The sequence below is a fragment of the Lytechinus pictus genome, chromosome 1 (assembly GCF_037042905.1).
Source record: "Lytechinus pictus isolate F3 Inbred chromosome 1, Lp3.0, whole genome shotgun sequence".
NCBI lineage: Eukaryota > Metazoa > Echinodermata > Echinoidea > Temnopleuroida > Toxopneustidae > Lytechinus > Lytechinus pictus.
Window position 1 is genome coordinate 43,073,817 of NC_087245.1, and position 23,157 is coordinate 43,096,973.

A 23,157-nucleotide genomic window follows, 5' to 3' on the forward strand; every position below is an offset into this window, starting at 1 on the left:
GAATTAGGTTTGTGAAACAAAATCGTAATGCTTCAACGTGAATTGGATTGGTATTGTCCAATCCACCATTATCGCGGAATTGCTTGAAAAGTTCAATCCAGAATCGAGATGAAAGCCTCCCAACATGTCCCCACCAAGATTCAATTCTTTGATTACTTGTTGAACGCCCATACATGGAACTTTTGTATCGATGGAACTCATCGTCATGATACCAACGAAGGGCAATTTGTACATCACGAATTTGACAATTTTCTGTTCCTCTGTCACTCCGTACGATTCGAGGTACTCCATTAATTAATGAAATATAGTCTAAAAAAAATCGTGTGATATATCGCGGATTATTATTTGAACGCCCAACTTTAAGCCATAATACCTTCCGCGAAAATCCGTCGATAGCAGAGTGAACTGCAAAACCATATGGTTTGAGTTTATCATAACCATCAATATGTATGACGTGATTTGGACCTCTATTAACGTATCTTCGTCGATGTAGACGCCGATTCGATCTCCTCTCGACCCCATCAGGATCCATAGCTGACAGAAGCTCTCGCACCACTCTTTGTGTAGCAGATATTTCATGTCTGATTCTCAGTCTCCTCCACACAGCGCCCTGTAACCAAGGATTTGTCCCGATCCACGCAATTCAAATGTAATGGCATTTATGATGTCATTTACGTTGCTCCGTCGATCAACTCTTCGCACTCTGAGACGTCGAATAATTTGTCGAATTCTTCTGATACCGATGGAAATTTCGTGACGCATATGCAGCAACAGGAGGATTTGTATTGCGGTAAATCCCGCAGTGTAATAGTGCTGAATCAGGTCATCTGATAAATCTTCCACCAACTCGCCAAGTGCTGCAGCCGTGTAGAATGGAGGTGGTTGTCCTGCTACCCCGAGAAAGGAAGCGAATATGAACACCTGAAAGACAAAAATCAAACAAACATATAAGAAACATTTTTTTTTCTTGATTGGAAGGGCCAATCCACGCTAGTCTAAAAAAAATATGTACAACGTCCAATATATGGTCGTCCGCAAAACGTGGGTTTGAAATGCGCGTGGTTAAAAAACAGTGAAATGAGACATTAATTGTTAATTGACCTTTGACCTTCACGTAGACAAGCATGCTCTTGTGTTGTAGAGACCCCCGTAGGGTAGAGACCCGGGAACGATATGCATTATAAACATAAATTGGATTGGTTGCAGCATTACCAATAGCAGTCATAGGCCTATCTACCAAATTTAAACAAAATATATCAAAAAAATAAGAAATGGGAGCATTTTATGTGATTTTGATCAAAGTTGCATACATCAGTATGATTAAGGAGGGCACCATTCCCAAAACATTAGGACTTTTTTCTTCTATATGATAGATCTGTATAATTTTTATACCAAATTTAAACACAATCTGTCAAGAAACTAAAATGACCATTTTATGTGAATTTAAATATGCACATATTAGCATAATTAACGAGGACAGCGTGATAAAAAAAAACACATAAGGGGTGTATAAGTATGGTCCTAATATGCATGCATGCAACAAATAAACCCGATCAGTTGGTGAATCTAAAAAATATAAACCGATAAAAAACATTTTGGTGTAGATCTAGACCTGCACCAAAATGTTTGAAAAAGTGTGTAGGTCTATAAATTATGTTAAAAAGTGTAATGTTGACGGACTTACAGATGGGTACGCTATGATTTGGTTCCGACGGGGTGTGTCGTTAAAGCCGTCAAACCCGTACCCTTCATTAAGTGTAATTTTTGCCTCATTTTGGCGGAAAAGAGTACCCATTGTTCTATTTAAGAAAATTACCTTTTTGTGTACTTTGTGTACATATTCATGTTAATGGAGAACTTTCTTGCAAAAAAAGTCACACATTCGAGCTGCTCTCCCATGGCAAAATTTCCAAACGCATGGCTCGACCCATTCAATAAGATGTGTTGGTGTGACATTATGCATCGCTGCGACATTACCGGTTGTAACAGTCAGGCCTATGCTAAGTTTTTTTTGTGTGCAGGTACTTCATGTGTGTATGTAGGATGGGGGTTGGGTGTCCGGACACCTATCAAAAATAAAGTTGTAACAGCGGCGGATCCAGGATTTGAAAATAGGGGGGGGGGCGCAGCCGAACATTTTGAAAAATAGGGGGGCGCAGCCGAAAATTTTCGAGAATTAACATGTACGTTCAATGGGGGGTATCCAAAAAATAGGGGGGGGGGCGCACGCCTGTTGTGCCCCCCCCCTGGATCCGCCACTGTTGTAACATTTACACATTGATTTCACGAAAAATATTTATGAATTTGTGGTAAATATTTTGAATATTTGTCCTTTGTAATACTTATACTGTCAACAATAATTTTTGAGAAATCCGTAGAATGGTGCATGTAATTTTTTGAAAAATGAAAACAGTCTGTCCGGATACCCAATAACTGCACTGGTTGAGGAAAGTCGTTAATATCCCGCCTCCCTTGTCTAAAAAATTATGTACACCTCGATCAGTGGCACACCTAGTCTTCATGCAGTCTATCTACTTCGTCCTTATTAAAAAGAAGATGACCATTTTCAAAGTTTCATGACATTTATCGGGTTATAGAAGTGCCATTTAATCTGAGTAGCACAATATTATAGAATTCACCAAATCAAAATAATGACGAGAAAATTCTATATGCCTAATTTGGCAACCATACTTACAAAAATAGGAAGCCTAGCCCTCGGCATGCTGAATGATAAATTGCCGATATTTCTCATGTAAAAACTGCAATGATGCTCCTCTTCACTTCTAGCAGTCTAGCAAATCGTCTTGACGTCCACCATGTCACAGTCTATTGACATTTTGCTGCTCCACTTGCGCTGCGTTACCCTCAAACGAGTTTGAACATCTCGCCTTCCCGCCTTCTCGTAGCATACACTAGGCGCCTTAGCGAGTTTGTACATGTCGCCTTCTCGCCTTCTCGTCTAAACAAAGCGCCTTGGCGAGTTTGTTTAAGTCACCTTCTCGTCTTCTCGTCTTAGACAAGGCGCCTAGGCGAGTTTGTACAAGTCGCCTTCTCGCCTTCTCGCCTCAGACAAGGCGCCTTGGCAAGTTTGTATAAGGGAGCTTGTCAAAAGTCCATGCACCGTTCTATAGCGTCTTTACTGCATCCGGGTTTTCGCTTCGGCTTTCCTGCCCAACGTTCCCTTCTCTTCAAAGGAACGGCCGCCATCAAAGGGCCATTGATGCCACCGTTCTTTTGTTCGTCTTTCCTGCAAGTCTTAATTTCTGTCGAAATACCGAAGAATCTATTCTAAATAGCTCCCTCTACGACCAAAACAAATGCGTGCCTTCATATTGACTGTCGGATCGGAGAGTTCGGGTCACTGTTCTGAACTGTGATTCGCATCTATCATGTCTGTAATGGAAGTTCGGGTGCATTAAGCCACGGTAGCTTAATAAAAAATCACGCACGTTTCATAAATCGTTACGGATCTTTCGAATTTGTTGCAATAACCATGAAAACCTCTCTTTTTTGCAATTGGAAGAGAGTCAATTCATGATGTTTTAGGTGGGAAAATAAGATTCCGCGTATTTTCGTTTCGTAGGCCCAAGCCATTCGTAGAATTCACGTCAATTTGTAATGTTCATTATAACTCGCATCTGAAACAAATGTCGGGAGCCCCCCCCCCCCCCAAAAAAAAGACAGAAGGAAATAGAATGATAAAATAAATATGACCGGAACAGCTTGACACTATTACGATTTATTAGAAACTGTTTTTAATAGTTTGTTCAATTTTTGGTCGGGCAACCATTTCCCCGGGATAATTTATTTATTTCCTTGTTTTAAAGAAGCGGGACCAAAAGGGAAGGTGAAAAGAGGAAGAAGAAAACTAATAAATCATAGGGAAAGAAAAGGAAGGGGAAACAGAGAGAAATAGGAAAATAATATTGGGATGGAAGAAGAGGAAGGGTGAACAAAAATAGGGAGGAAAACAGTTGAAAGAGAGAGAAAAAGGAAATTTGAGAGGGGAAGAAATTTAGGATCGTGAATCAACGGGAGAGGGGGGACAAAATAATATGGAAATGGATAGAGACAGAAAATAAGGGGAAAGAAGTAAAGAGGGCTGGTGAACGATGGGGAGAAATGAAGGGGGGAAGGGAAAGAGTGAAAGGGCATGCAACAGAGGGGAATTAGACATGAAGTGGCCATGCTGAAACGGTTCTTTATTCTTTGTTCATTCAGGTAACAAGGAGTTAAATTGGCCGCAACTTTAATCTGATTGCGAACCCCTTCTAGTAATATTTCATGAAAAGATATACAGAGCAAATTAATGAATAAAAAAGGAAAATGAGTGAAAAGAAATTGAGACAAGAAAACAAATTATAACTACTAAGATTTAAGAAAAACATGAGAAAGAGAAAGAAAAATTGTGTACCGAAGAAATATAGTAATCGAATTGCTAATGTAGGAACCTAATGCACTTATACCACATCAGTTATTATCAGGATAGGAAAGATAACAAAAGCATCATGATTATAGGGGTTGAAGCGGGTTCCTATTTGCGGCGACGGAAAAAATGGATTAAAGATTCAAAGATGAAATGAAGAAGAATTAATGCAAGGAAACATGACAAGGGGAAGGGATAAAGAAATGAGGAGGTAAAAAGATTAATAAGAAATACAAGTGACAAAAATGGAGTGGGAGAATTGCAAACAGGCTTCCCTAGCTCTGCCATTGCCCATGAGTTCTTGGACCTATGATAATTACCCGTTCCGCCCGATTGGAATGACTGTGGGGAAACCAACCCGTCGATTTAATTTCACATGAATCAGAAGACCATGCCGTAGCCAGTGGCGTAACAGGCGGGGGGGGGGGCAAGTTGCCCCCCTGGTGGATTTCACCGGGAAAATAAAAAAACGGGAAAAAGAAAAAAGGGAGGTAGAAAGAAAGGGAAAGGGGAAAGGAAAGGAGGAAAGGGAAAGGGAAAAGAAAACGAAGAATTAATTTTTTAATTGAAAAGGAAGGAAAGCGGGAAAATGTACGAAAGAAGAACATTTGAGAAAGAACAAATCATTCCGAACTAGGCCTATGTAATGCAAAAGCACGATGGGAAATAAATTAAAAGATGACAAAATTGTAACAATAGCGGGAAACGAAGGTAAAATTTAATTAATAAAAAGCTGAATTGGAAAACGAAGAAAAAGGACAAGAAAAAAAAAACACGACCGGGCTGCCGCTGATTGAAATTAAAGAGCGGAAAAAAGATGGACTGCATACAACATTTATTAAAATAGCGGCAATCTGCGAGGTTTAAATGACTTTGATATCAAGAAGTTTCGGGGGCTCCGCCCCGGACCCCAACCGCTCAGCACTGTGTATGGAAGGATGGGGCTATGACTCCCAAAAGTTCTATAAATAAGAACAAAAAACGGAGGAAAGAAAAGCAAATGAAAAGTGTAGGATATGATTTTATTTACTGAATATGTCAAAAATAGCTCAAAGGTAGATTCTCATGAAAAGGTGATTTTTTTCGCTCGCTTCGCTCTCTCGGGACATATTTAAAGCAGCTTTTTAGCACAATACATGTGCTATTCTATACCCCTCGGTTTTTTTTTTTTATTTTGATCTCGCTACTACCATGACTACCGCAGAGAATCCTGTTTACAGTGGTGTACAGACCACAAAAAAAGAATCTAAAGAGAGAAGAGTGAAATATATTATTCTTTGGATATCATGTCAAATTTCATCACAAAATTGGATTTTTGTATTAAAAAGGTCTAAAATTTTGCTCGCTCGCTTCGCTCGCTCGCATCTTTTTTTTTACAAGATAAATTCTGCCCGATACGCAATATCTGGCCTTCTCAAAATAGACGCCTCATTACACCACTATGCCAAAGCACGATGGGAAATAAATTAAAAGATGACAAAATTGTAACAATAGCGGGAAACGAAGGTAAAATTTAATTAATAAAAAGCTGAATTGGAAAACGAAGAAAAAGGACAAGAAAAAAAAAACACGACCGGGCTGCCGCTGATTGAAATTAAAGAGCGGAAAAAAGATGGACTGCATACAACATTTATTAAAATAGCGGCAATCTGCGAGGTTTAAATGACTTTGATATCAAGAAGTTTCGGGGGCTCCGCCCCGGACCCCAACCGCTCAGCACTGTGTATGGAAGGATGGGGCTATGACTCCCAAAAGTTCTATAAATAAGAACAAAAAACGGAGGAAAGAAAAGCAAATGAAAAGTGTAGGATATGATTTTATTTACTGAATATGTCAAAAATAGCTCAAAGGTAGATTCTCATGAAAAGGTGATTTTTTTCGCTCGCTTCGCTCTCTCGGGACATATTTAAAGCAGCTTTTTAGCACAATACATGTGCTATTCTATACCCCTCGGTTTTTTTTTTTTTTTTTGATCTCGCTACTACCATGACTACCGCAGAGAATCCTGTTTACAGTGGTGTACAGACCACAAAAAAAAGAATCTAAAGAGAGAAGAGTGAAATATATTATTCTTTGGATATCATGTCAAATTTCATCACAAAATTGGATTTTTGTATTAAAAAGGTCTAAAATTTTGCTCGCTCGCTTCGCTCGCTCGCATCTTTTTTTTTACAAGATAAATTCTGCCCGATACGCAATATCTGGCCTTCTCAAAATAGACGCCTCATTACACCACTATGCCTGTTCATACCATGATACGACCGGGAATTTTTTTGCTCTTGCCCCCCCCCCTGGCCACCGAATGGTGGCCGTAGCCACCAGTAGACGGTGCTTTTACAGATAGCGTTTCGCCAATTGCAAAAGTGTTCTCCAGATGAGCGATTCCATGTCCCTCGACGTCAATGTGCGATTGTGTTAAAAACGACTGTCTTAATTAATATTCATCTTTTCTTGTTGTTTGACCAAATGCGTGCGCATCCCGATTTCTGCTTCTGCATCGAAATAAGAGCAGAGTTGTGTTTTCGCAGAGGCCGTGATCAGGTGGGGGAGGGGGCGAAATTATTTTTTTCCAAAATTCATGACTTGCGTCCTCGGAATGAGAGTACGCATGCGCGTGGACTGGACATTTACAAAATTGTGGTCGTCCATTTCGAAAATTGCATGCCGTGAATGAATTAGCATCCTCATTTTCCGGTACCCTTCGATCACTGGGGGATTCAGAGGAGGGGTGAGTCGCCCTTTGTGAGACGCACAATTTAAATTTGTAATGTAAAATGTCGCCCCCCCTTGAAAGCGAAACCTTTTCCCCCTGTCAAGGATCCGCCCCTGACCTCTAGACATTATGCTGTATAGACCCAATTCTTAGTTGGATTTACATTTACATAGGGCCCGCCCCCTCCCCCTATCGGCGGAGCAAAAAAGGGGAAACAAAGAGGGAAAGAAAGAAAAAGAATTGACAAGAGAGGAGAAAAAAGAAGGAGAAACATAAGAGGAAGGCGATTGAATAAGATGAGGGGAAGACTTGGAAAATCACTTTAATAATCATTACGCCACTTGGACAACCAATTCAAAGAAATAAACAAAAAATTAACTTTGAGCGGCCGATCGGGGAAAATATGGGTAAAAAAATCAATGTGAGTATAATTAAATTAATGTTTTTATCTATATTGGAGTGATGGTAAACATCATTTCAATACTAGGATGCCATGATGTTCAATAAAAAAGCTTCAAAATTCAGTACTTCACGGGTAAAGATATGGGGCTGTAATAGCTGCAGGGAGATATGTAAAATAATACTAACATTAGATCATTACTCTAAAATAGATGGGATATAATTATTTATTAGTAATATTAGTTAGTACACTTACTGGCCTAAAAGCAAACGCAAATAGGGCCATGATATAGTCTTCTCCATCAAGAGAATTGGACATTATTGTCCTTTAAGGATTGCTTGGCATTGATACTCATCGAACTATTCTTAGTCATTGCCCAGGCCTATGATCATGAAAAAGCAAGATCACTCACCCGTATAGTAGAGAATCATTGACAATAGCATGCTCAGCGGGTTCGCCACAGAAAACAATGGGAGACACGCTCAAGATTTTAATTCCCCATATCCGCTGTTGTGATTATTGTCGTAATTTCAATAGATGAACCTACTTCAAAAGACCGTTGACCCGTCCGATGGGGAATCTTTTGTAATAATGAGAGTGTACTAAAGTACGTGTATGCAGTAACTACCGTCCCGACTTTATTTGTGCTATTTAAGATTCTTTCAACATCATCGAGTAGCGATTAGCGTGTAAAAAGTCGCATAAATTATCTCACATAGCGATCTAATATTCATGATTACCAGCATCACCATGATCTTTCATATATTTTTAATCATATAAAATATAAAATTGATACTGGAGAACGATTGGAAATAGATAATGATTGAATGATGATGGTGATGATGATGATGATGATAACAGTGATGATGATAGCGATAATCATAACTTTGAAGTGATATTAACGGACATAATAATACGAATAATAATATCAGTGATAATGATTAAATATTAACAAATGAAGATGATTGGTATATTTTGCGGCAATCAACCATGTATAACTTGAGACGCGTTTTTTTTAATCGTGTTTGTTATAAAAGGGTTTTCATATCATGATCCTGAAATACATAGATTATATTTAGATTAAAAAGAGAGAGAATGGATTGCCATCTAATGTCGGAAAATATTTTGCGGGTTATCAAGTCCGATGCAGTATCAAAAATGATTGCATATCGAGGTCGATGCGATTTTTATATCAACGACATCATCCCGACCCCCAGAGTCTATCAAGTTATGATTTTGTGTGCATTTTTAGCAAAATTGACATTTGTAATACGAGATTATTCTAATTTTAGAGTGATGTAACATCCGAACTGCATGCCATTCCTGCTACGTACGTTTTGAATTCATTTTGATTTCTGGATGCATGTTACCATGCAGTTAAAGCGGTGTATGCCTGAATCATATTGATTGTCCTTTGTATTAACTTTATAATAACGTCGACATACAAAAACAGAATTCATCAGGTTCTTTATCATTACACCAATGATATGAACTTATGCACAGTATTGTGCTCTCTCATTAATATTGATTTCGATAAGGAGATCGGGAAATGTACGCCATTGATAGTAATTCACATTATTTGTATACCACTTACAAGTGAAGCACAAAATATGTATCTAAACGCTAAGGAAAAAAATATAAAGAGAGAAGGAATTTCACCAAAAATTAGAGTAGTTGCACAGTTCACAGTAGGCTGTAAACAATAGAGGGGCTTCACATGCTGCGGGAAAGGCTATTTAACCCCAAAAAAGTTTTAACATGGATTTGAATTTCTCTCTTGAATCTGCTTGTTTAATACTTTCTGGTAGATTGTTCCAGAGTTGGATCCAAGGGGGGGCTAGGGGCCCGCCCCCTCCCCCTCCCTCTATTGGCGGAGCAAAAAAGGGGGAAAGAAAGACCAAAAAAAGGGAAAAGAGAGGAGAAAAAACATAGGAGGAGGAAAACGATTGAATAAATAAGATGAGGGAAAGAATTCGAAAACAATTTTTTTTAAATCTTTTATGTCATTATATAAAATGTTCGCTCATGCTTCGCGCTCGCATTGCCTTTTAGGTGATTTACACATATGGAACTTAAAATATCAAATTTTGAAGTCAATATACACTCTTAAAATAACCTCTTCAAATTCTGAAAAGATTTCCTTGTTAAATATTTTCGAATAGAAAACTATTCAAAATGAATAGTTTTCTATTCAAAATGAGTAGAAAACTGTTCAAAATGAAAAAGAATCGTTTCATTTTGAATGACAAAGATAAAAAGATTTCCTTGTCAAATATTTTGAATAGAAAACTGTTCAAAATGATTAGAAAACTATTTAAAATGAAAAGAATCGTTTCATTTTGAATGACAATAACAAAAAGATTTCCTTGTCAAATATTTTGAATAGAAGACTATTTAATGAAAATAGAGAATCGTTCCCTTTTGAATGACAAAATGCCCGGGGCACGTACTGACCTAAAAAATGTGCCGCCGCAAACACCCTCTTCACGCCTTAATTACCTGCCGCTCCGTAGACCCCATATAAATTCAAGCACAATATTTAGTTCACAAGCCCTTTTTGAAAATTCTTAATCCCTTTTGGGGGAAATTTAATATCTAGACCCCCGGCCATTTTAAGCAAATTTCAGATTTTTTTGCTTCCAGAGCAATTGACAAAAAATAGCTCTCAACTTCAAACGGCATTTGACCCCCCCCCCCCCCCGTCAGAAGCTTTGCCCGGCCCCCCCCCCCCCCTCCAAGTTGCCCCCAATAATTTTCGGAGTGAAAAATTAAAGGGTTGAAAATGAGAAAGAAAAGAAAAGGGAGGGTTTTTTTGTCCGGCATTGCCCCCCCCCACATTTTGTTTTGCCCCCTATTTGCCCCCCCCCCCCTTAAAAATCCTGGTGCCGCCACTGCTTTTAAGGTCACTTCGGTTATAGATCTCCTTTTCAGAGTCAACTCGGTTATACCTGTCCCCCGTTTCAGAAACCGGGGCCGCACATCCCTACCAAACCCAAAGTTGAGTGCCCCCCCCCCCCGACAAAATGACGTGGATGCTGAAAATTTTTGATACGTATTCTCTTCAAAATGACGTTGTCTTCGATGAAACATTTCATTGGTCAAACTTGTTGACTGACGTCACCGCGCCGGCCGCGCGCGCAGCTAGCGCAGCGCAGACGATCATTTGAAATCAGTCGCCATATCATGAGTGTATACCGCGGTAAGTTATCCAGTTTAATCTGTAAGATATTACATGATTTTGTCGGTGAAGTAGCTTTATTTTTATATGTATTAATATGCTCTATTCTCTTGAACAAATTTCTTGTATCTGCAACAGTGCCATCATACGATTTTCGGTCAAAATGCAACTCACAAAATGTCAATGCAACTCACAAAATGTCATGTACGATCACTGCGATGCTACTCGATGCACATACGTTATGAATATGATTGATGTACGGTAGCTTAGCCTTAGCCTACTGCATTCGACAGTCTGCATGCAGTTTGCACAATGATTAGTCTGGAATTGATGTTGTTTTATGATGTTCACCCCTGGGCCTGGCCCTGGCCCTGGTCTCGCGGCTAGCACTAGCAGTCTCAGTCATAAGACAGCAAATGGAACTCGAGTAAGTTAGGCTTGGAAGTTGGGCTAGGCTAGGCCTACCTTAGGTCTAACGTTAGGCCTATCTAACTAGTATTAGGCCTAACTTTAGGCCTACTAGGCCTAGTAAGTTATGGTTAGCAATAGCATGTCGAGTCGTCTTGAGCAAGGCAAGGCAAAACAAGGCAGACCCATGTAGGCCTAGCTATAGGCCTAACTGTTAGATCCCGGCGGGGCCTAGATCTATCTACATTACGAGTATATTCATGAAGCGTGGATTGTATAGGCCCTGAAGGCTAAGGTATTCAGCGATCTCATGCACAAAAATGTCAAGAAGCATATTTTTATTCCAAACCTCATTTCATACTAGGCCTGGGCCCTGACCCAGGCCAAGGCTAGACTAGATCAAGGCCTAGCCCTAGCCTAGCCTAGGCCCTAACTTAGTTTAGGCCTAGGCCTAACTTTAGTATTTGATATTCAATTTTTTTTTCAATGAATGCCTAAGTTATGGCTTCACTGTCTTGAAGGTAGCTATAGCCTAGGCCTAGTAGGCCTAACTTAGGCCTACTACTGATTTTTTATACCCCCGCCACACACAAGGTGTGTAACTGTAAGGGGGTAGGCCTAGGCCCTATATAGGAATCACCGTGTGGCCGGGCGGGCGGGCGGTCCGTTGCAGAATCTTGTGGATCAAACTCCCTCAGGTTTTGATCAATTGACTTGAAATTTAATACATGGGTCCATAATGATATGTAGAAGTGCAAGATATATTTTTCGTCAAAGTCGGGAAATGCGTTGCCATGGCAACAGCATTTTTTGAGTGAAATTCATGCAAAAATCTTGTGGATCTAACTCCTCCCTCAGTTTTTGATCAATTGACCTGAAATTTAGTAGGCCTACATAGGTCCATAATGATGTATAGAAGTGCAAGATATATTGTTCATCAAAGTTGAGAATTGCGTTGCCGTGGCAACAGCATTTTTTGAATGAAATTCATGCAAAAAATTTGTGGATCTAACTCCTTCCTCAGTTTTTGATCAATTGACCTGAATTTTTAATTAGGCTAGTAGGCTTACATAGGTCCATAATGATGTATAAAAATTCAAGATATATTTTTCGTCAGAGTCGAGAATCGTGTTGCCATGGCAACAGCATTTTTTGAATGAAATTTGTGCAAAATTTTTGTGGATCATACTACTCCCTCAGTTAAGGACCAATTAATTTGAAATTTGGAACATTAAGTCCATATTGATGTGTATAAAATATAAGTGCAAGATATAATTTTCGTCAAAGTCGAGAATTGCGTTGCCATGGCAACAACATTTTAAAATAAAATTGGTGCAAAAATCTTGTGGATCATACTACTCCCTCATTTTTTGACCAATTGATTTGAAATTTGGTGCATGGGTCCATAGTGATATGAAGAAGTGCAAGATATAGGCCTAATAGTTAAAAAAAAAGAAGGTTGCACTGTTGATTGGATTCTCAGTGAAATGTCATTCTTTGATATATCTGATGATGCATAGTTTTTGCCCTAACTGATAGACTTCAAAATATTTAATTTTTTCTTTTCTTTTTGGGGTTATTATAGTGGGATATTATTTTTTATGTAGGTAGAGCGCTGCTGGCGGGGGTAGTATTATTAATCACTGATAGTGATATTTCTAGTTTTTTTATGTAGGCCTAGGCCTATATTATATGCATGCAAAGAGAGTCTTTGGCAAAGTGTCAAGATTGACATTGAGATAAAACTAGCCATCAGTGTCATAACTACCAGCCATGTAGCTGGGGGGGTTGGGGCAGTCACCCCCCCAAAAAAAACAAAAAAAGGAGAGAGGGAGAAAGGGGGAGAGAGAAAAAAAAATGAAAAAGTAAGAGAAGTTAGGGAAAGGGCAGATGTAGAATCACAACAAAGATTGTCTTCTTTTGCTAATGATTTCAGGAAATTTCAAAGCTTCCACGCTTAGCGCAGGAGGGGGAAACTCAAAGCCTACCAGAAACCTGTGATTTTATTTCAATTCGTTTCAGAAATCAGAGTTTCTCAGTTGGCCTTTCTTGTAGATTTTAGTACTTTATTACTATGTGCTTTGATGAATTATCCCACATTTTAAGAGTAGCCGATTCGAAACATTTTCTAAGCATTATGGATCTTTAAGATTAGGCCTCAATATTTTTATCATAAAGGAAACCCTCTGTTGACATAATTGTGACTGACTACGCATGTCAACACCTAAAGGCTAAGGGCACAGCCGTCTTGTAAATTCTAGAATAATATAATTAAAATAATGGAATTTCAACAATGAAAATTTCAAAACTCATTTTAGGTGACTTATTGTGGGCTTTTGAGATAGTAGGTCACATATGTAGACCACCCCCCCCCCCCAAAAAAGGGCTTGACACACACCTGTCAGGTGGTCAGATGAGGCCAAATAAAAATAATTTCAATTTTTTTTCTCGTCCCCTCCTTCCTTTTTTGGGGGCCGCCTTAATTGCTTTGTTATTTGATATTTTTGTTCTGAAATGATATGAATAAAAATATGAGGACTTCTAGACAATGCATATACCAAAAAACATTAATATGCAATTACACCTTGTTTCGATCCTCTGTAGTGTAGTACAAGTGTTACTAAATTTGTGAAGAATGTGTTGAAGTTGACCCAATAGCATTTTTGTGTATAAAAAAAAATCAAATATCAAATAAATAACATGGAACCCCCTCCTCATTTTCGAAAAATCCGGACGAGAAACTAGGAATTGATTTTACTTGGCCTTACCAGTAAAAGTCACTGTCAGGCAATTAGCTTAGTTTGCTGGTCTGATATGACCGATATGTATATTGTCAGGGCTAGTAAAAAAGAACAAATCCGATCGAGGGGGGAAATTAGAGACATTTGCATATATTTACATGTATTTCAACAAATTCTAATTGCAACAGACTTTGTATTCAGGACTTTTTTATTTTCTCAGAATATTATATAAGTGATCTGATAATGAACAAAAATAAAGCCCTGTGTGATTTCAAAAAGATGCAAGTCTACTACCTCCCCTCCCCGGAACTTTAATTCCCAAGGCCATATAACTTGTTTTATAAAGATGTTTGAAACAAGAAAATAAAAAGGCCTCCATCTTTTTGGGGGGCACCGCATATTGAAAATATAGTGCTATAAACCGTAGGTATTCAGAAATTAATTCAATAAAAAACAAAGAGCCCCTCCTATTTTTCCAAAAACCAGAAGAGAACCATTTTTTTTTGTTTTACTTGGCCTTAAAATGTGTTTTTTTTTTTTGGGGGGGGGGGTTTGTTGAAAAATTACTGGAAATGAAATATTGTGTGCCTACAAAATCAGATCAGATATTGTCTTTTAAAGCGAGCGTGCATGATTTTCGCTCAGTGGCACATCTAAAATGGGTTAAGTCAGAGCAATTTATCGTGGCAAGTCATGTCAGAAGCCACTCCAGAGACATTTTTCAGCAGTGGCAGTACTAAGGGGGGGGGGAGGGGACGAATTCCCCTGGAATTTTTATTTTTCAACACTAAGCTTATAATGCCATGTAGGCCTACAAGAATTTCATATATGTGAGACATAATTTGGTTCCAAGAGCAAATATCGATCGGGGGGGGGGGGGGGGAGGGGTACTAAACTTTTGTTTTGGTATGGGTGTGAGATTCGCAGGGCTGAAAATAGGGGCTTAAAGAATGGAAAGGCACCAAAATAGGGGCTCAAAGATCTGATTTTTTTAAACTAATTTTTGGCCCATTTTAAAGCTTGAGAACTCGTTGCCAGTTTTATGTTTACAAGTTCCATTATTGCCCTTGCCTTATAGACAACTGTATTTTTTACCCACACCTATTGATTTTTTATGTTGTAGAAACAGCAGCAACATACAAACCCACCACTCTAATGGTTTTCTCAAAATCGAAAAAATTATGAAATTAGAGGGGATAGTTTCCATCTTATAAATGTTCTTATGTCTCCAGAGACAAATAATTAACATTCCTGTATGAGTGCTTCTTAATTCAGCTCTAGTCTATCATGTCAAATTAAATCAGATAGAAATTTAGTTTGAGCTCTATTTGAGGGGAAAAAATTTAAATTAAAAAGAAATGTGTCTCATAATCGCCCAAGAGTTAAATTTTAGAAAAATTTATACCCAAGGAGTATTAAAATGACATTTTGATGATCAAAAAGTTTGAAGTCACCTGGTGGGTGTTTCATAAAGCTGTTCGTAAGATACGAATGACTTTACGAACGACTGGTGATCCTTTCTTGTGCTCTGTGATATCCCTATGTAATTGAATTATGACCTAAGAACATGTTCCAGTCGTGCGTAAAGTCGTTCGTAACTTTACGAACAGCTTTATGAAACACCCACCTGATGACCACAGATAGTGTGTTTATTTTGCTCAAAAGGACTGATTTCAATACAATTTTAGCCTCTTTAGGGGGTAAAGTGTATCATTGATGGGGGTTATTAAATTTTTGTTGCTGAAATAGGGGTGTTGTAACTTTATCGCCGTCGACTTTTTGTAAATTTGGACCCCCCCCTCACAAGAAAATGCTAGCCCTCGTAGGAAAGAGATAGAAACAGATTTATGCAAAACTAATTTTCAACATTTGAGGCCATTAGGAGAGGGTCCTCTATATATGAGTTAAGTCAAATTGAAAATGTGATGTCAAATTAAAAAGTTGAACCAAACTTTTAACCCCGATAATGATTATCTTCCCTTTTTATACAGCTCCTTCCTTTTCACGGATCTCCTTCCAGATTGGAGTGTGTTGTCATCATGGATGACTTTGTTAAAGAGAAACTAGTGATGTGGGGGCTGGAAAGATTTCTGGAAAATTTTGAAGGTAAGCTTTTGTAATCATAACTGTTCAACTGTCGCAAAATTTGATATTGTTGCTTGAAGAATTTCTCAGACTGAGCAAGTTTAATTGAGTTTAACACTGCATTTGGTATGCAAAACAGTGTTAAATATGCACAGTAAATGCATGCCTAAGCCTTCCGTATTTGAATGTACGCAGCACGCAAGACATTTACTGCCGTTCAATCAAAGTCCGAGAATAACGTTGGGCGTTCATGGTTAGTAACAAATCACTTTACACACTTTTTTATCCGTTCGAGAAATTCCTCAAGCAACAATAAAATAATATTCCATCTATAATGTGAGCCTGTCTGGCTATGGATTTGTTTGGCCATGCTTTGACCTACGGAGCTGTTTGGCTTGTAGGGGGTTAGCAAGCTTGAAGGTGTGTGATGTCAAGCTTCCAAATTTTGCACTCATTTTTACTTGGAATATTTATAATGAGCAATCAACTTTAAATTGTTGTTCAAAATAAAATGTTTTGCCGACAGACTTACCCAACTTTCTGGGCAGTATGTAACCAGAACAATTTTGTCCCGCCTTATGTTTGTTGTTGAACCTATGACAAATGTGTACAAAATAGTTTTGAATTAAAAGTAGGAGTGGGCTTTATACAGGGGTCAAAAACACTTTTTTGGTAATTTAATTTTTACAACAGTGTTTTTTTTGTGGGAAATGACTTATCTCAATATAATATGGAAAAATTTTGGACTATGTGTTTACCAAAAAGGTGCGCCATGCCCTCTTATGTCAGCTCATAGCTATTGAAATTGTGGGAAGGAGCAAAAAGTTACTTAATTTCACTCATTTTCAGTGAATATTTCTGTACCTTTGGTGTCAAATTAGATGCAAATGAAGTCAAAATACAAGATTTTGAAAGTTCTGTAAAAATCAGACATTTCGTTTTTGTGAAATGCGCCATCATAGGTTAAAATGTAGCATGAGGGTGCTTTTCATTCTTTCAAAATTTTTTTGAATTTTTTGCTTATCAAAGGATACCAGAATAAAGATAATACTAAGTTTGACATCCTCAAGAAGTTTGAGCTTTCTATTGCAAATGGTTTATCTGTAGCGACTATTAGAGTATCCGATTAGAATCGATATGTTTCCCATCAAATTACACAGAGGAAAATTTTGGTCGGTAAAGAGCGTGCATTATTTACAGGGGAAGGGGCAAGGAGAAACTTATGGGGGAGGGGTGTCATATGATTTTCAGTTGGTCAAATATTAAAGGGCATTTTGGGGAATTTGGGTCCTTGCATGCTTAGAACACAAAAGGGAAGATGCAATGCATTAATATGTGTGAGATAAACATAGTGTGCATCAGGTTTTTTGCGCCATTATCACTTACGCTAATATTGCAGAAAGATTTTGCTTACATGCGCACTAGAAAGCCATGTGAAGAACTTTGAATCTTCCTAATTTTCCAAGATTTGTGTAGGTCATCAGCAAATATTATGTTTCAAACTTCAAAAGTGTTTCTTGAATTTGATACCAATTAAATTCTACCAAATTCAGCTACATTGTATGTATTATGAAGATTCCCCAACTACTGCTCCATGAGATCGAAGCGAGAACTTCGACTCAAGAACCACTAATTTTTTTTCTTTCTAATTACACCCCTCATGAAAACCTGGTAAAAACACACATGCCCACAATGCCTGTAATCTGGATCATGAATAACACGGAATATGGTCATATGGTTTTATTTGTAACAGAACAAGAGATTGACCAAGAAACCCTCCTTCTCCTTGATGATCAAGCTGTGAAAGCGGATTTGATAAAGCCACTTGGTCCAAGATCAAAGCTGCTCCAAAGGATAAAGGAATTGAAGGTACTTTTATTTTGACTTTTACTCTGTAAAGGAGTATATCGGAAACACTATTCTAATGGAATATAATTGTACTTGTCCCAAGTGTGGTGAACTTATAGACGGTGGCAGTAAAGCAATTTTATGGCATTTACAGAATCGACATGGTGTTATTAAGGGCCTTTTTTTTACAGAAAGTATAGTATGTATGCAGGAAGGGTGCCAACGAACATTCTCAGGCAGAACGGAACAGTTCAAGCGCCACTTGATGAGTCATGCTTGTACTAGAGAACCACATGGCCATGTCCCACCACGTCCACATGGTAATTTTGATAATGCTGCAGATGTTGACGCAGGCAATGATTTTGCTGAAAACATTGATGTTGACATTGACCCAACAGAAGGGGATGCTGAGATGTGGGATTATTTTGGTGAGGATGAAATTAAGGAACGGGCTGTCATGCTGGTTGCGGGTCTGCTGGCAAACAGTAGCATTGTCCATACCACAGTTAATGAAGTTGTAGAAAAGTCAGCTTCTTTAGTTAAAGACACGTGTATGTATATAAAATATAAGGTGCAAAAATTCGGTGCAGAAACTGGACTTGAAGAAAATGATGAATTTCAAAGTCTCCTATTGGATATAGATATGGTTTCCCACCCGTTTGATAACATGGAAAGTCAATACAAGCAGAAGAAATTCTTCAAGAACAGTGCAGCTTTTATTCAGCCTGAACAAACTACAATAGGTATTGCATATTATCCATGTAATAACCGTTTAACAGGCAATGTGCAGCAGGTTATGAAGACTATCACATGCCAGTACATTCCAATTAAAAAGCTAATAACCTTATTGCTTGAAAAAACAGATCTTATGAAACTAGCTGTAAGCTATGTACCAAGCACAGATGGTATGATGCATGATTTTCAAGATGGTTTTTTCTGCAGGCAAAGTAGGTTTTTATCTAGCACTCGTACAATCAAACTAATTCTGTATGTAGATGACTTCGAGGTTACCAACCCTCTTAGTCCTAAGTCTGGGACTCACAAACTGACAGGAGTGTATTTCAAAATTGCTAGTGTACCACCTCAATACCGGTCAACTTTAGCAAACATATATTTGTTGATGCTGTTCAATTCAAGTGACGCAAAACTTTATGGATATCCTGTGATTTTGTCACAATTGCTGAAAGATCTGAAGGTGCTTGAGTCAGATGGTATAGCCATTCATACCGACACTCTTGATGGAGTTGTAAAGGTTGGGATAGCACAAGTAGTAGGAGACAATCTAGGGATTCACTCATTGTTTGGTTTCAGCGAGGGCTTCACAGCAAACTTTCCATGCAGAACTTGCCGAATGCCACGTGCTGACATAAAGCATGCTTTACTTGAAAGAAAAGAAGTAATGCGGACACCTGAGAATTATCAACTGGACCTTAATAGGAATAGCTTACAAGAGACTGGTATAAAATCACCATGTATCTTGAATGAATTGACACACTTTCATACTCTAGACAACAGAGCACCAGACATCATGCATGACATGCTAGAGGGAGTGTGCCCCTTGGAGGTGAAATTGGTGCTGCATGAACTTATCAGAAAACAAGCTTTTACATTAGAAACATTAAATGCCAGGATTACGAGTTTCAATTACGGCCTACCTGATGCAAGTAACAAACCCTGCCCCTTCACTAGCAATCAGCTTCGTTTTCCTGATGGTGCTGCAGGACAGCATGCAGCACAAATGTGGTGCCTTGTCCGTCATATTGGAGTTATGCTTGCAGATCTTATTCAAGAAGATGATGAGCACTGGGAACTTATCGTAGCTTTGAAACAATGTATGGATATCATTTTTTCATCTAAGATAAGCAAGGGACATACCTTGTTCTTGGCACAATTAATTAGAGACCACCACATGCTCTTTTTGCAACTCTTTCCTGATCGTGATCTGAAGCCGAAACACCACTTCATGAGCCACTACCCTTCAGCAATGCAGCTGCTTGGACCTCTCATTATTTATTGGGTGATGCGTTTCGAAGGAAAGCACAACTTTTCTAAACGTTTGGCACACATTGTGTGCAATTTCAGAAATATTGCCAAAACTCTAGCCTACAGAAACCAAATGCAGCTTTGCTATAACGTATTAAGCAATCAGACAATGACACAGAAATCTGTTGAAACAGGTCCTGGTTTATCTGTGATGTTAGCATCATTGGAAGGTGCTGAAATTATATCTCAGACATGTAGCATACCTTTATATGATGATATATATGTTGCACAGTGGTGCAAGGTTTATGGTACTGAGTATCGTGAAAATATGATGGTGGCAGTTAGCAAAAATGACAATGGAGATGCCCAATTTGGAAATGTGAGAACAGTGCTTGCAGTTGGTACAACAGTTTTTCTTGTGTGCCATTTGTGGCATACATATGGATTTAAAAGACACTTCCATGCTTATGCGGTACAACCTAAAGAGCCAAAGGAAATAACTGTGGTTCAAGTTGAGAATTTGATTGACTCTAATCCCCTGCATGCTACTAAATCCTATGATGACGATGATGACTTGTATTACATAAGCACAAGGGCCCGTATTCCATAAACAAGATAAGCTTTTTGCTTAAGTCTTAGCAATTTGTCTTAGCATTTTGCTTGTCTAAGAAATCTTCCCTAGCGATATTCTATAAACTTTAAGACATTTGTCTCAAGTCAGGCGATATGGCTAAGCCAAAGTCTCAAATTATATGACCTTCAGCGACCTTCTCAATAATAAATTGCTGCAGGGGTGACTGCAACAAACTTGCAAAAATGTCACTGAAGTTGTTTTTTCTTAAAACTTTGGATTTTATTGAAACTAATTACAATTATTGTAGTAAGAGAAGAGCATTTATCACCCATATATGGTAAGAACTTTTTATTAAAATTATATATATTTTGTTAATTACCAAAACATTTCATCCCAAACCGAGTGACTTGCACAGTTTCTTTGTGTATCAGTCCCATTTATTACTTTTCATGTATTGTTATTTGTCAAAATATAAACTATAAATTCCTCTCGACAGTTTACTTTAACTTCAGTTTAAGTAGACCTAGGCTCCCTAAGGGAAAACTTTTGTAACTTTTGAGACTAGCCTTGGGTCTAACATTAGGCCTAGATCTAGCCTAGGCCCAAGATCTATAAAATATCTGTCTGTTTTGAGGAGAATTGAACATTGTTTTGACTTTTTTACTTTCATGAAGGAAGGCTGCAAAACGTAACTCTGTTACACTTACAATGTTATTTAGTCTAGTGCCAGTGGGATGCCATACTTAGTGGAGCAACCGAGACTGAAGCTACATATAGTACATAGATCTAGACCTAAATAGTATTGGTCTAGGCCTAGAACAACATTCGGGACTAAGCCTGGCTTAGCCTTACTTAGCTTAGGACAGGGATAGATTTACATGTCAATGTAGGACTATCTGACTTAGTTAGAGTTAGGCCTAACGTTAGACCAAAAGCTTCAGTCTCCATCTGTATTTTGGGTTTTCTGCTAAACTACGAGTAAGAGTAAGACACTCGACAGTCTAACATTACGTTGGCCTAGACCCCAATCTCACCAATGTGACATGACAGTAAATGTCAGAAACTTTTAAATAAATCCCTAGAAACAATGGATATTCCTGTCTAACAAGTTACAGTGCTAGACCTATCCCTATGCATTGCTTGCCAACTACGCCTAAACTTATAATCCTGACCTAGAAATCTATGTAAAAAGTTAGATCTAACTAAGTTAGATCTAGCATTCTAGGCCTACTTCTTTTTTAGGTCCATCTGTTTGTTTGGAGGAGTTTTTATTTTATACATTTTGGGGAGTTTGTTTAGATCTAGGTTTCTACAAAACAGGCCTAAATTAAAACCTAGACCAACAGCTCAGTGAAAGTGACTCAGTCTAGACTGGGAGCTAGATTTATATAAAAATTTAGTTAAGATCTAGGCGGCCTAGCCTAGTATGGCTATACTTTCTTCTATTCATTCCAGATTATATTTCTAGCCTAGCCGGTAGCCCTAACGTTGGCTGATCTAGTCAGACTAGTCTACTGTTTGATCTGGAATCTCTAACGTAGGCCTAGATCTAGACTTAATGACTAAGACTAAAAGTTAGACCCTATCTAGATCTAGAAGTAGAACTATATCAATCTAAGTAATAGGTCGAGAACTAGAGTAGAGACTTGTATACTCTATCAAAATATAGATTCTAGTTCTAAAAAATAGTAAATGTAGGCTAGTCTAGATCTATTCATCTAACATTAGGCCTGAAAAGGGAAGTAAGCTAGGGATATAGCATTGGATTATTTCTAGGACTGAAGGATCTTGATCTTTGGCTTACATCTAAAGCTAGGGGCTGTAGTTTGAGATCTAGAGGTCTAGCCCTCCCCCATCCTAAAATTAAAAACGATAACTAAGCCCACAGCTACATGTAGTTTTCTATGTAGCCAAACAAAAGTTAGCATTGACCACTGTCTTAATCTTATTTTGGCGTATGATATGTTGTTACCTTGGCAACACGATTTCTGATACAAACAAAAATATTCTCGCACATTTTCAACTCAAGACTGATGTGTGTGCCAAATTTCATGAGCATTGGTTGAAAAGAGATGAAGGAACTCAAACTACAAGATTTTCACCTTATTTTCGTTAAATAATATGTTTTTACCATGGCAACACGATTTTTGATACAGGCAAAAATATGTCTTAGACATCTTCAACTCAAGACTAATGTGTATGCCAAATTTTTAGGAGAATAGACCAGTTGAAAACTGATAAAGTAATTCAATCACAAGATTTTCATTTATTTTTGGTATTTTATTTGTTACCATGGCAACACAATTTTTTTATATAGGCAAAAAACATGTTTTGCACATTTTCACATAATGACTATAAATGTTTGTGCCATATTTCATGAAAATTGGTTAAAAACTAGAGAAATAGTTGGAACAGCGAGATTTATACATAATTTTTTGCCATAATATACCGTTACCATGGCAACACATTTTCCGACACATGCAAAAATGTGTCTTGCACATCTTTTCCTCAAATCCAATGTGTTAGCCAACTTTCATGAGAATTGGTATAAAACTAATGAAGTATTTTAAACGGCAAAATTTGGGCCATAATATATTGTTACCATGGCAACACAATTTCCGAAAAAGAAAAAAAGAACAAAATCTTCCACCTCCTTACCTTAAGACTAATGTGTGTTCCAAATTTCATGAAAATCGGTTTTAAAAAATGAGATAGGAGCTCGAAATGCAATATAGGTATAAATTCTAAAATTGTGTTGGCTGAAATTGCCTTGAAACTACAACAATTAAGACAGCTCACAA

General features: G+C 38.0%; 1 protein-coding gene across 1 annotated transcript in view; it reads left to right on the forward strand.

The window, feature by feature from the left end:
• The first annotated feature begins 10,648 nt into the window (after positions 1-10,648).
• LOC135155510 (uncharacterized) overlaps positions 10,649-23,157 on the forward strand; it is a 44,136-nt gene continuing 31,627 nt past the window's right edge. The window contains exons 1-3 of the mRNA XM_064104781.1: positions 10,649-10,738; positions 15,858-15,972; positions 17,705-17,820. Coding sequence (XP_063960851.1) covers positions 15,906-15,972; positions 17,705-17,820 — 183 coding nt within the window. The 5' untranslated portion in view covers positions 10,649-10,738; positions 15,858-15,905. The remainder of the gene's footprint in view (positions 10,739-15,857; positions 15,973-17,704; positions 17,821-23,157) is intronic.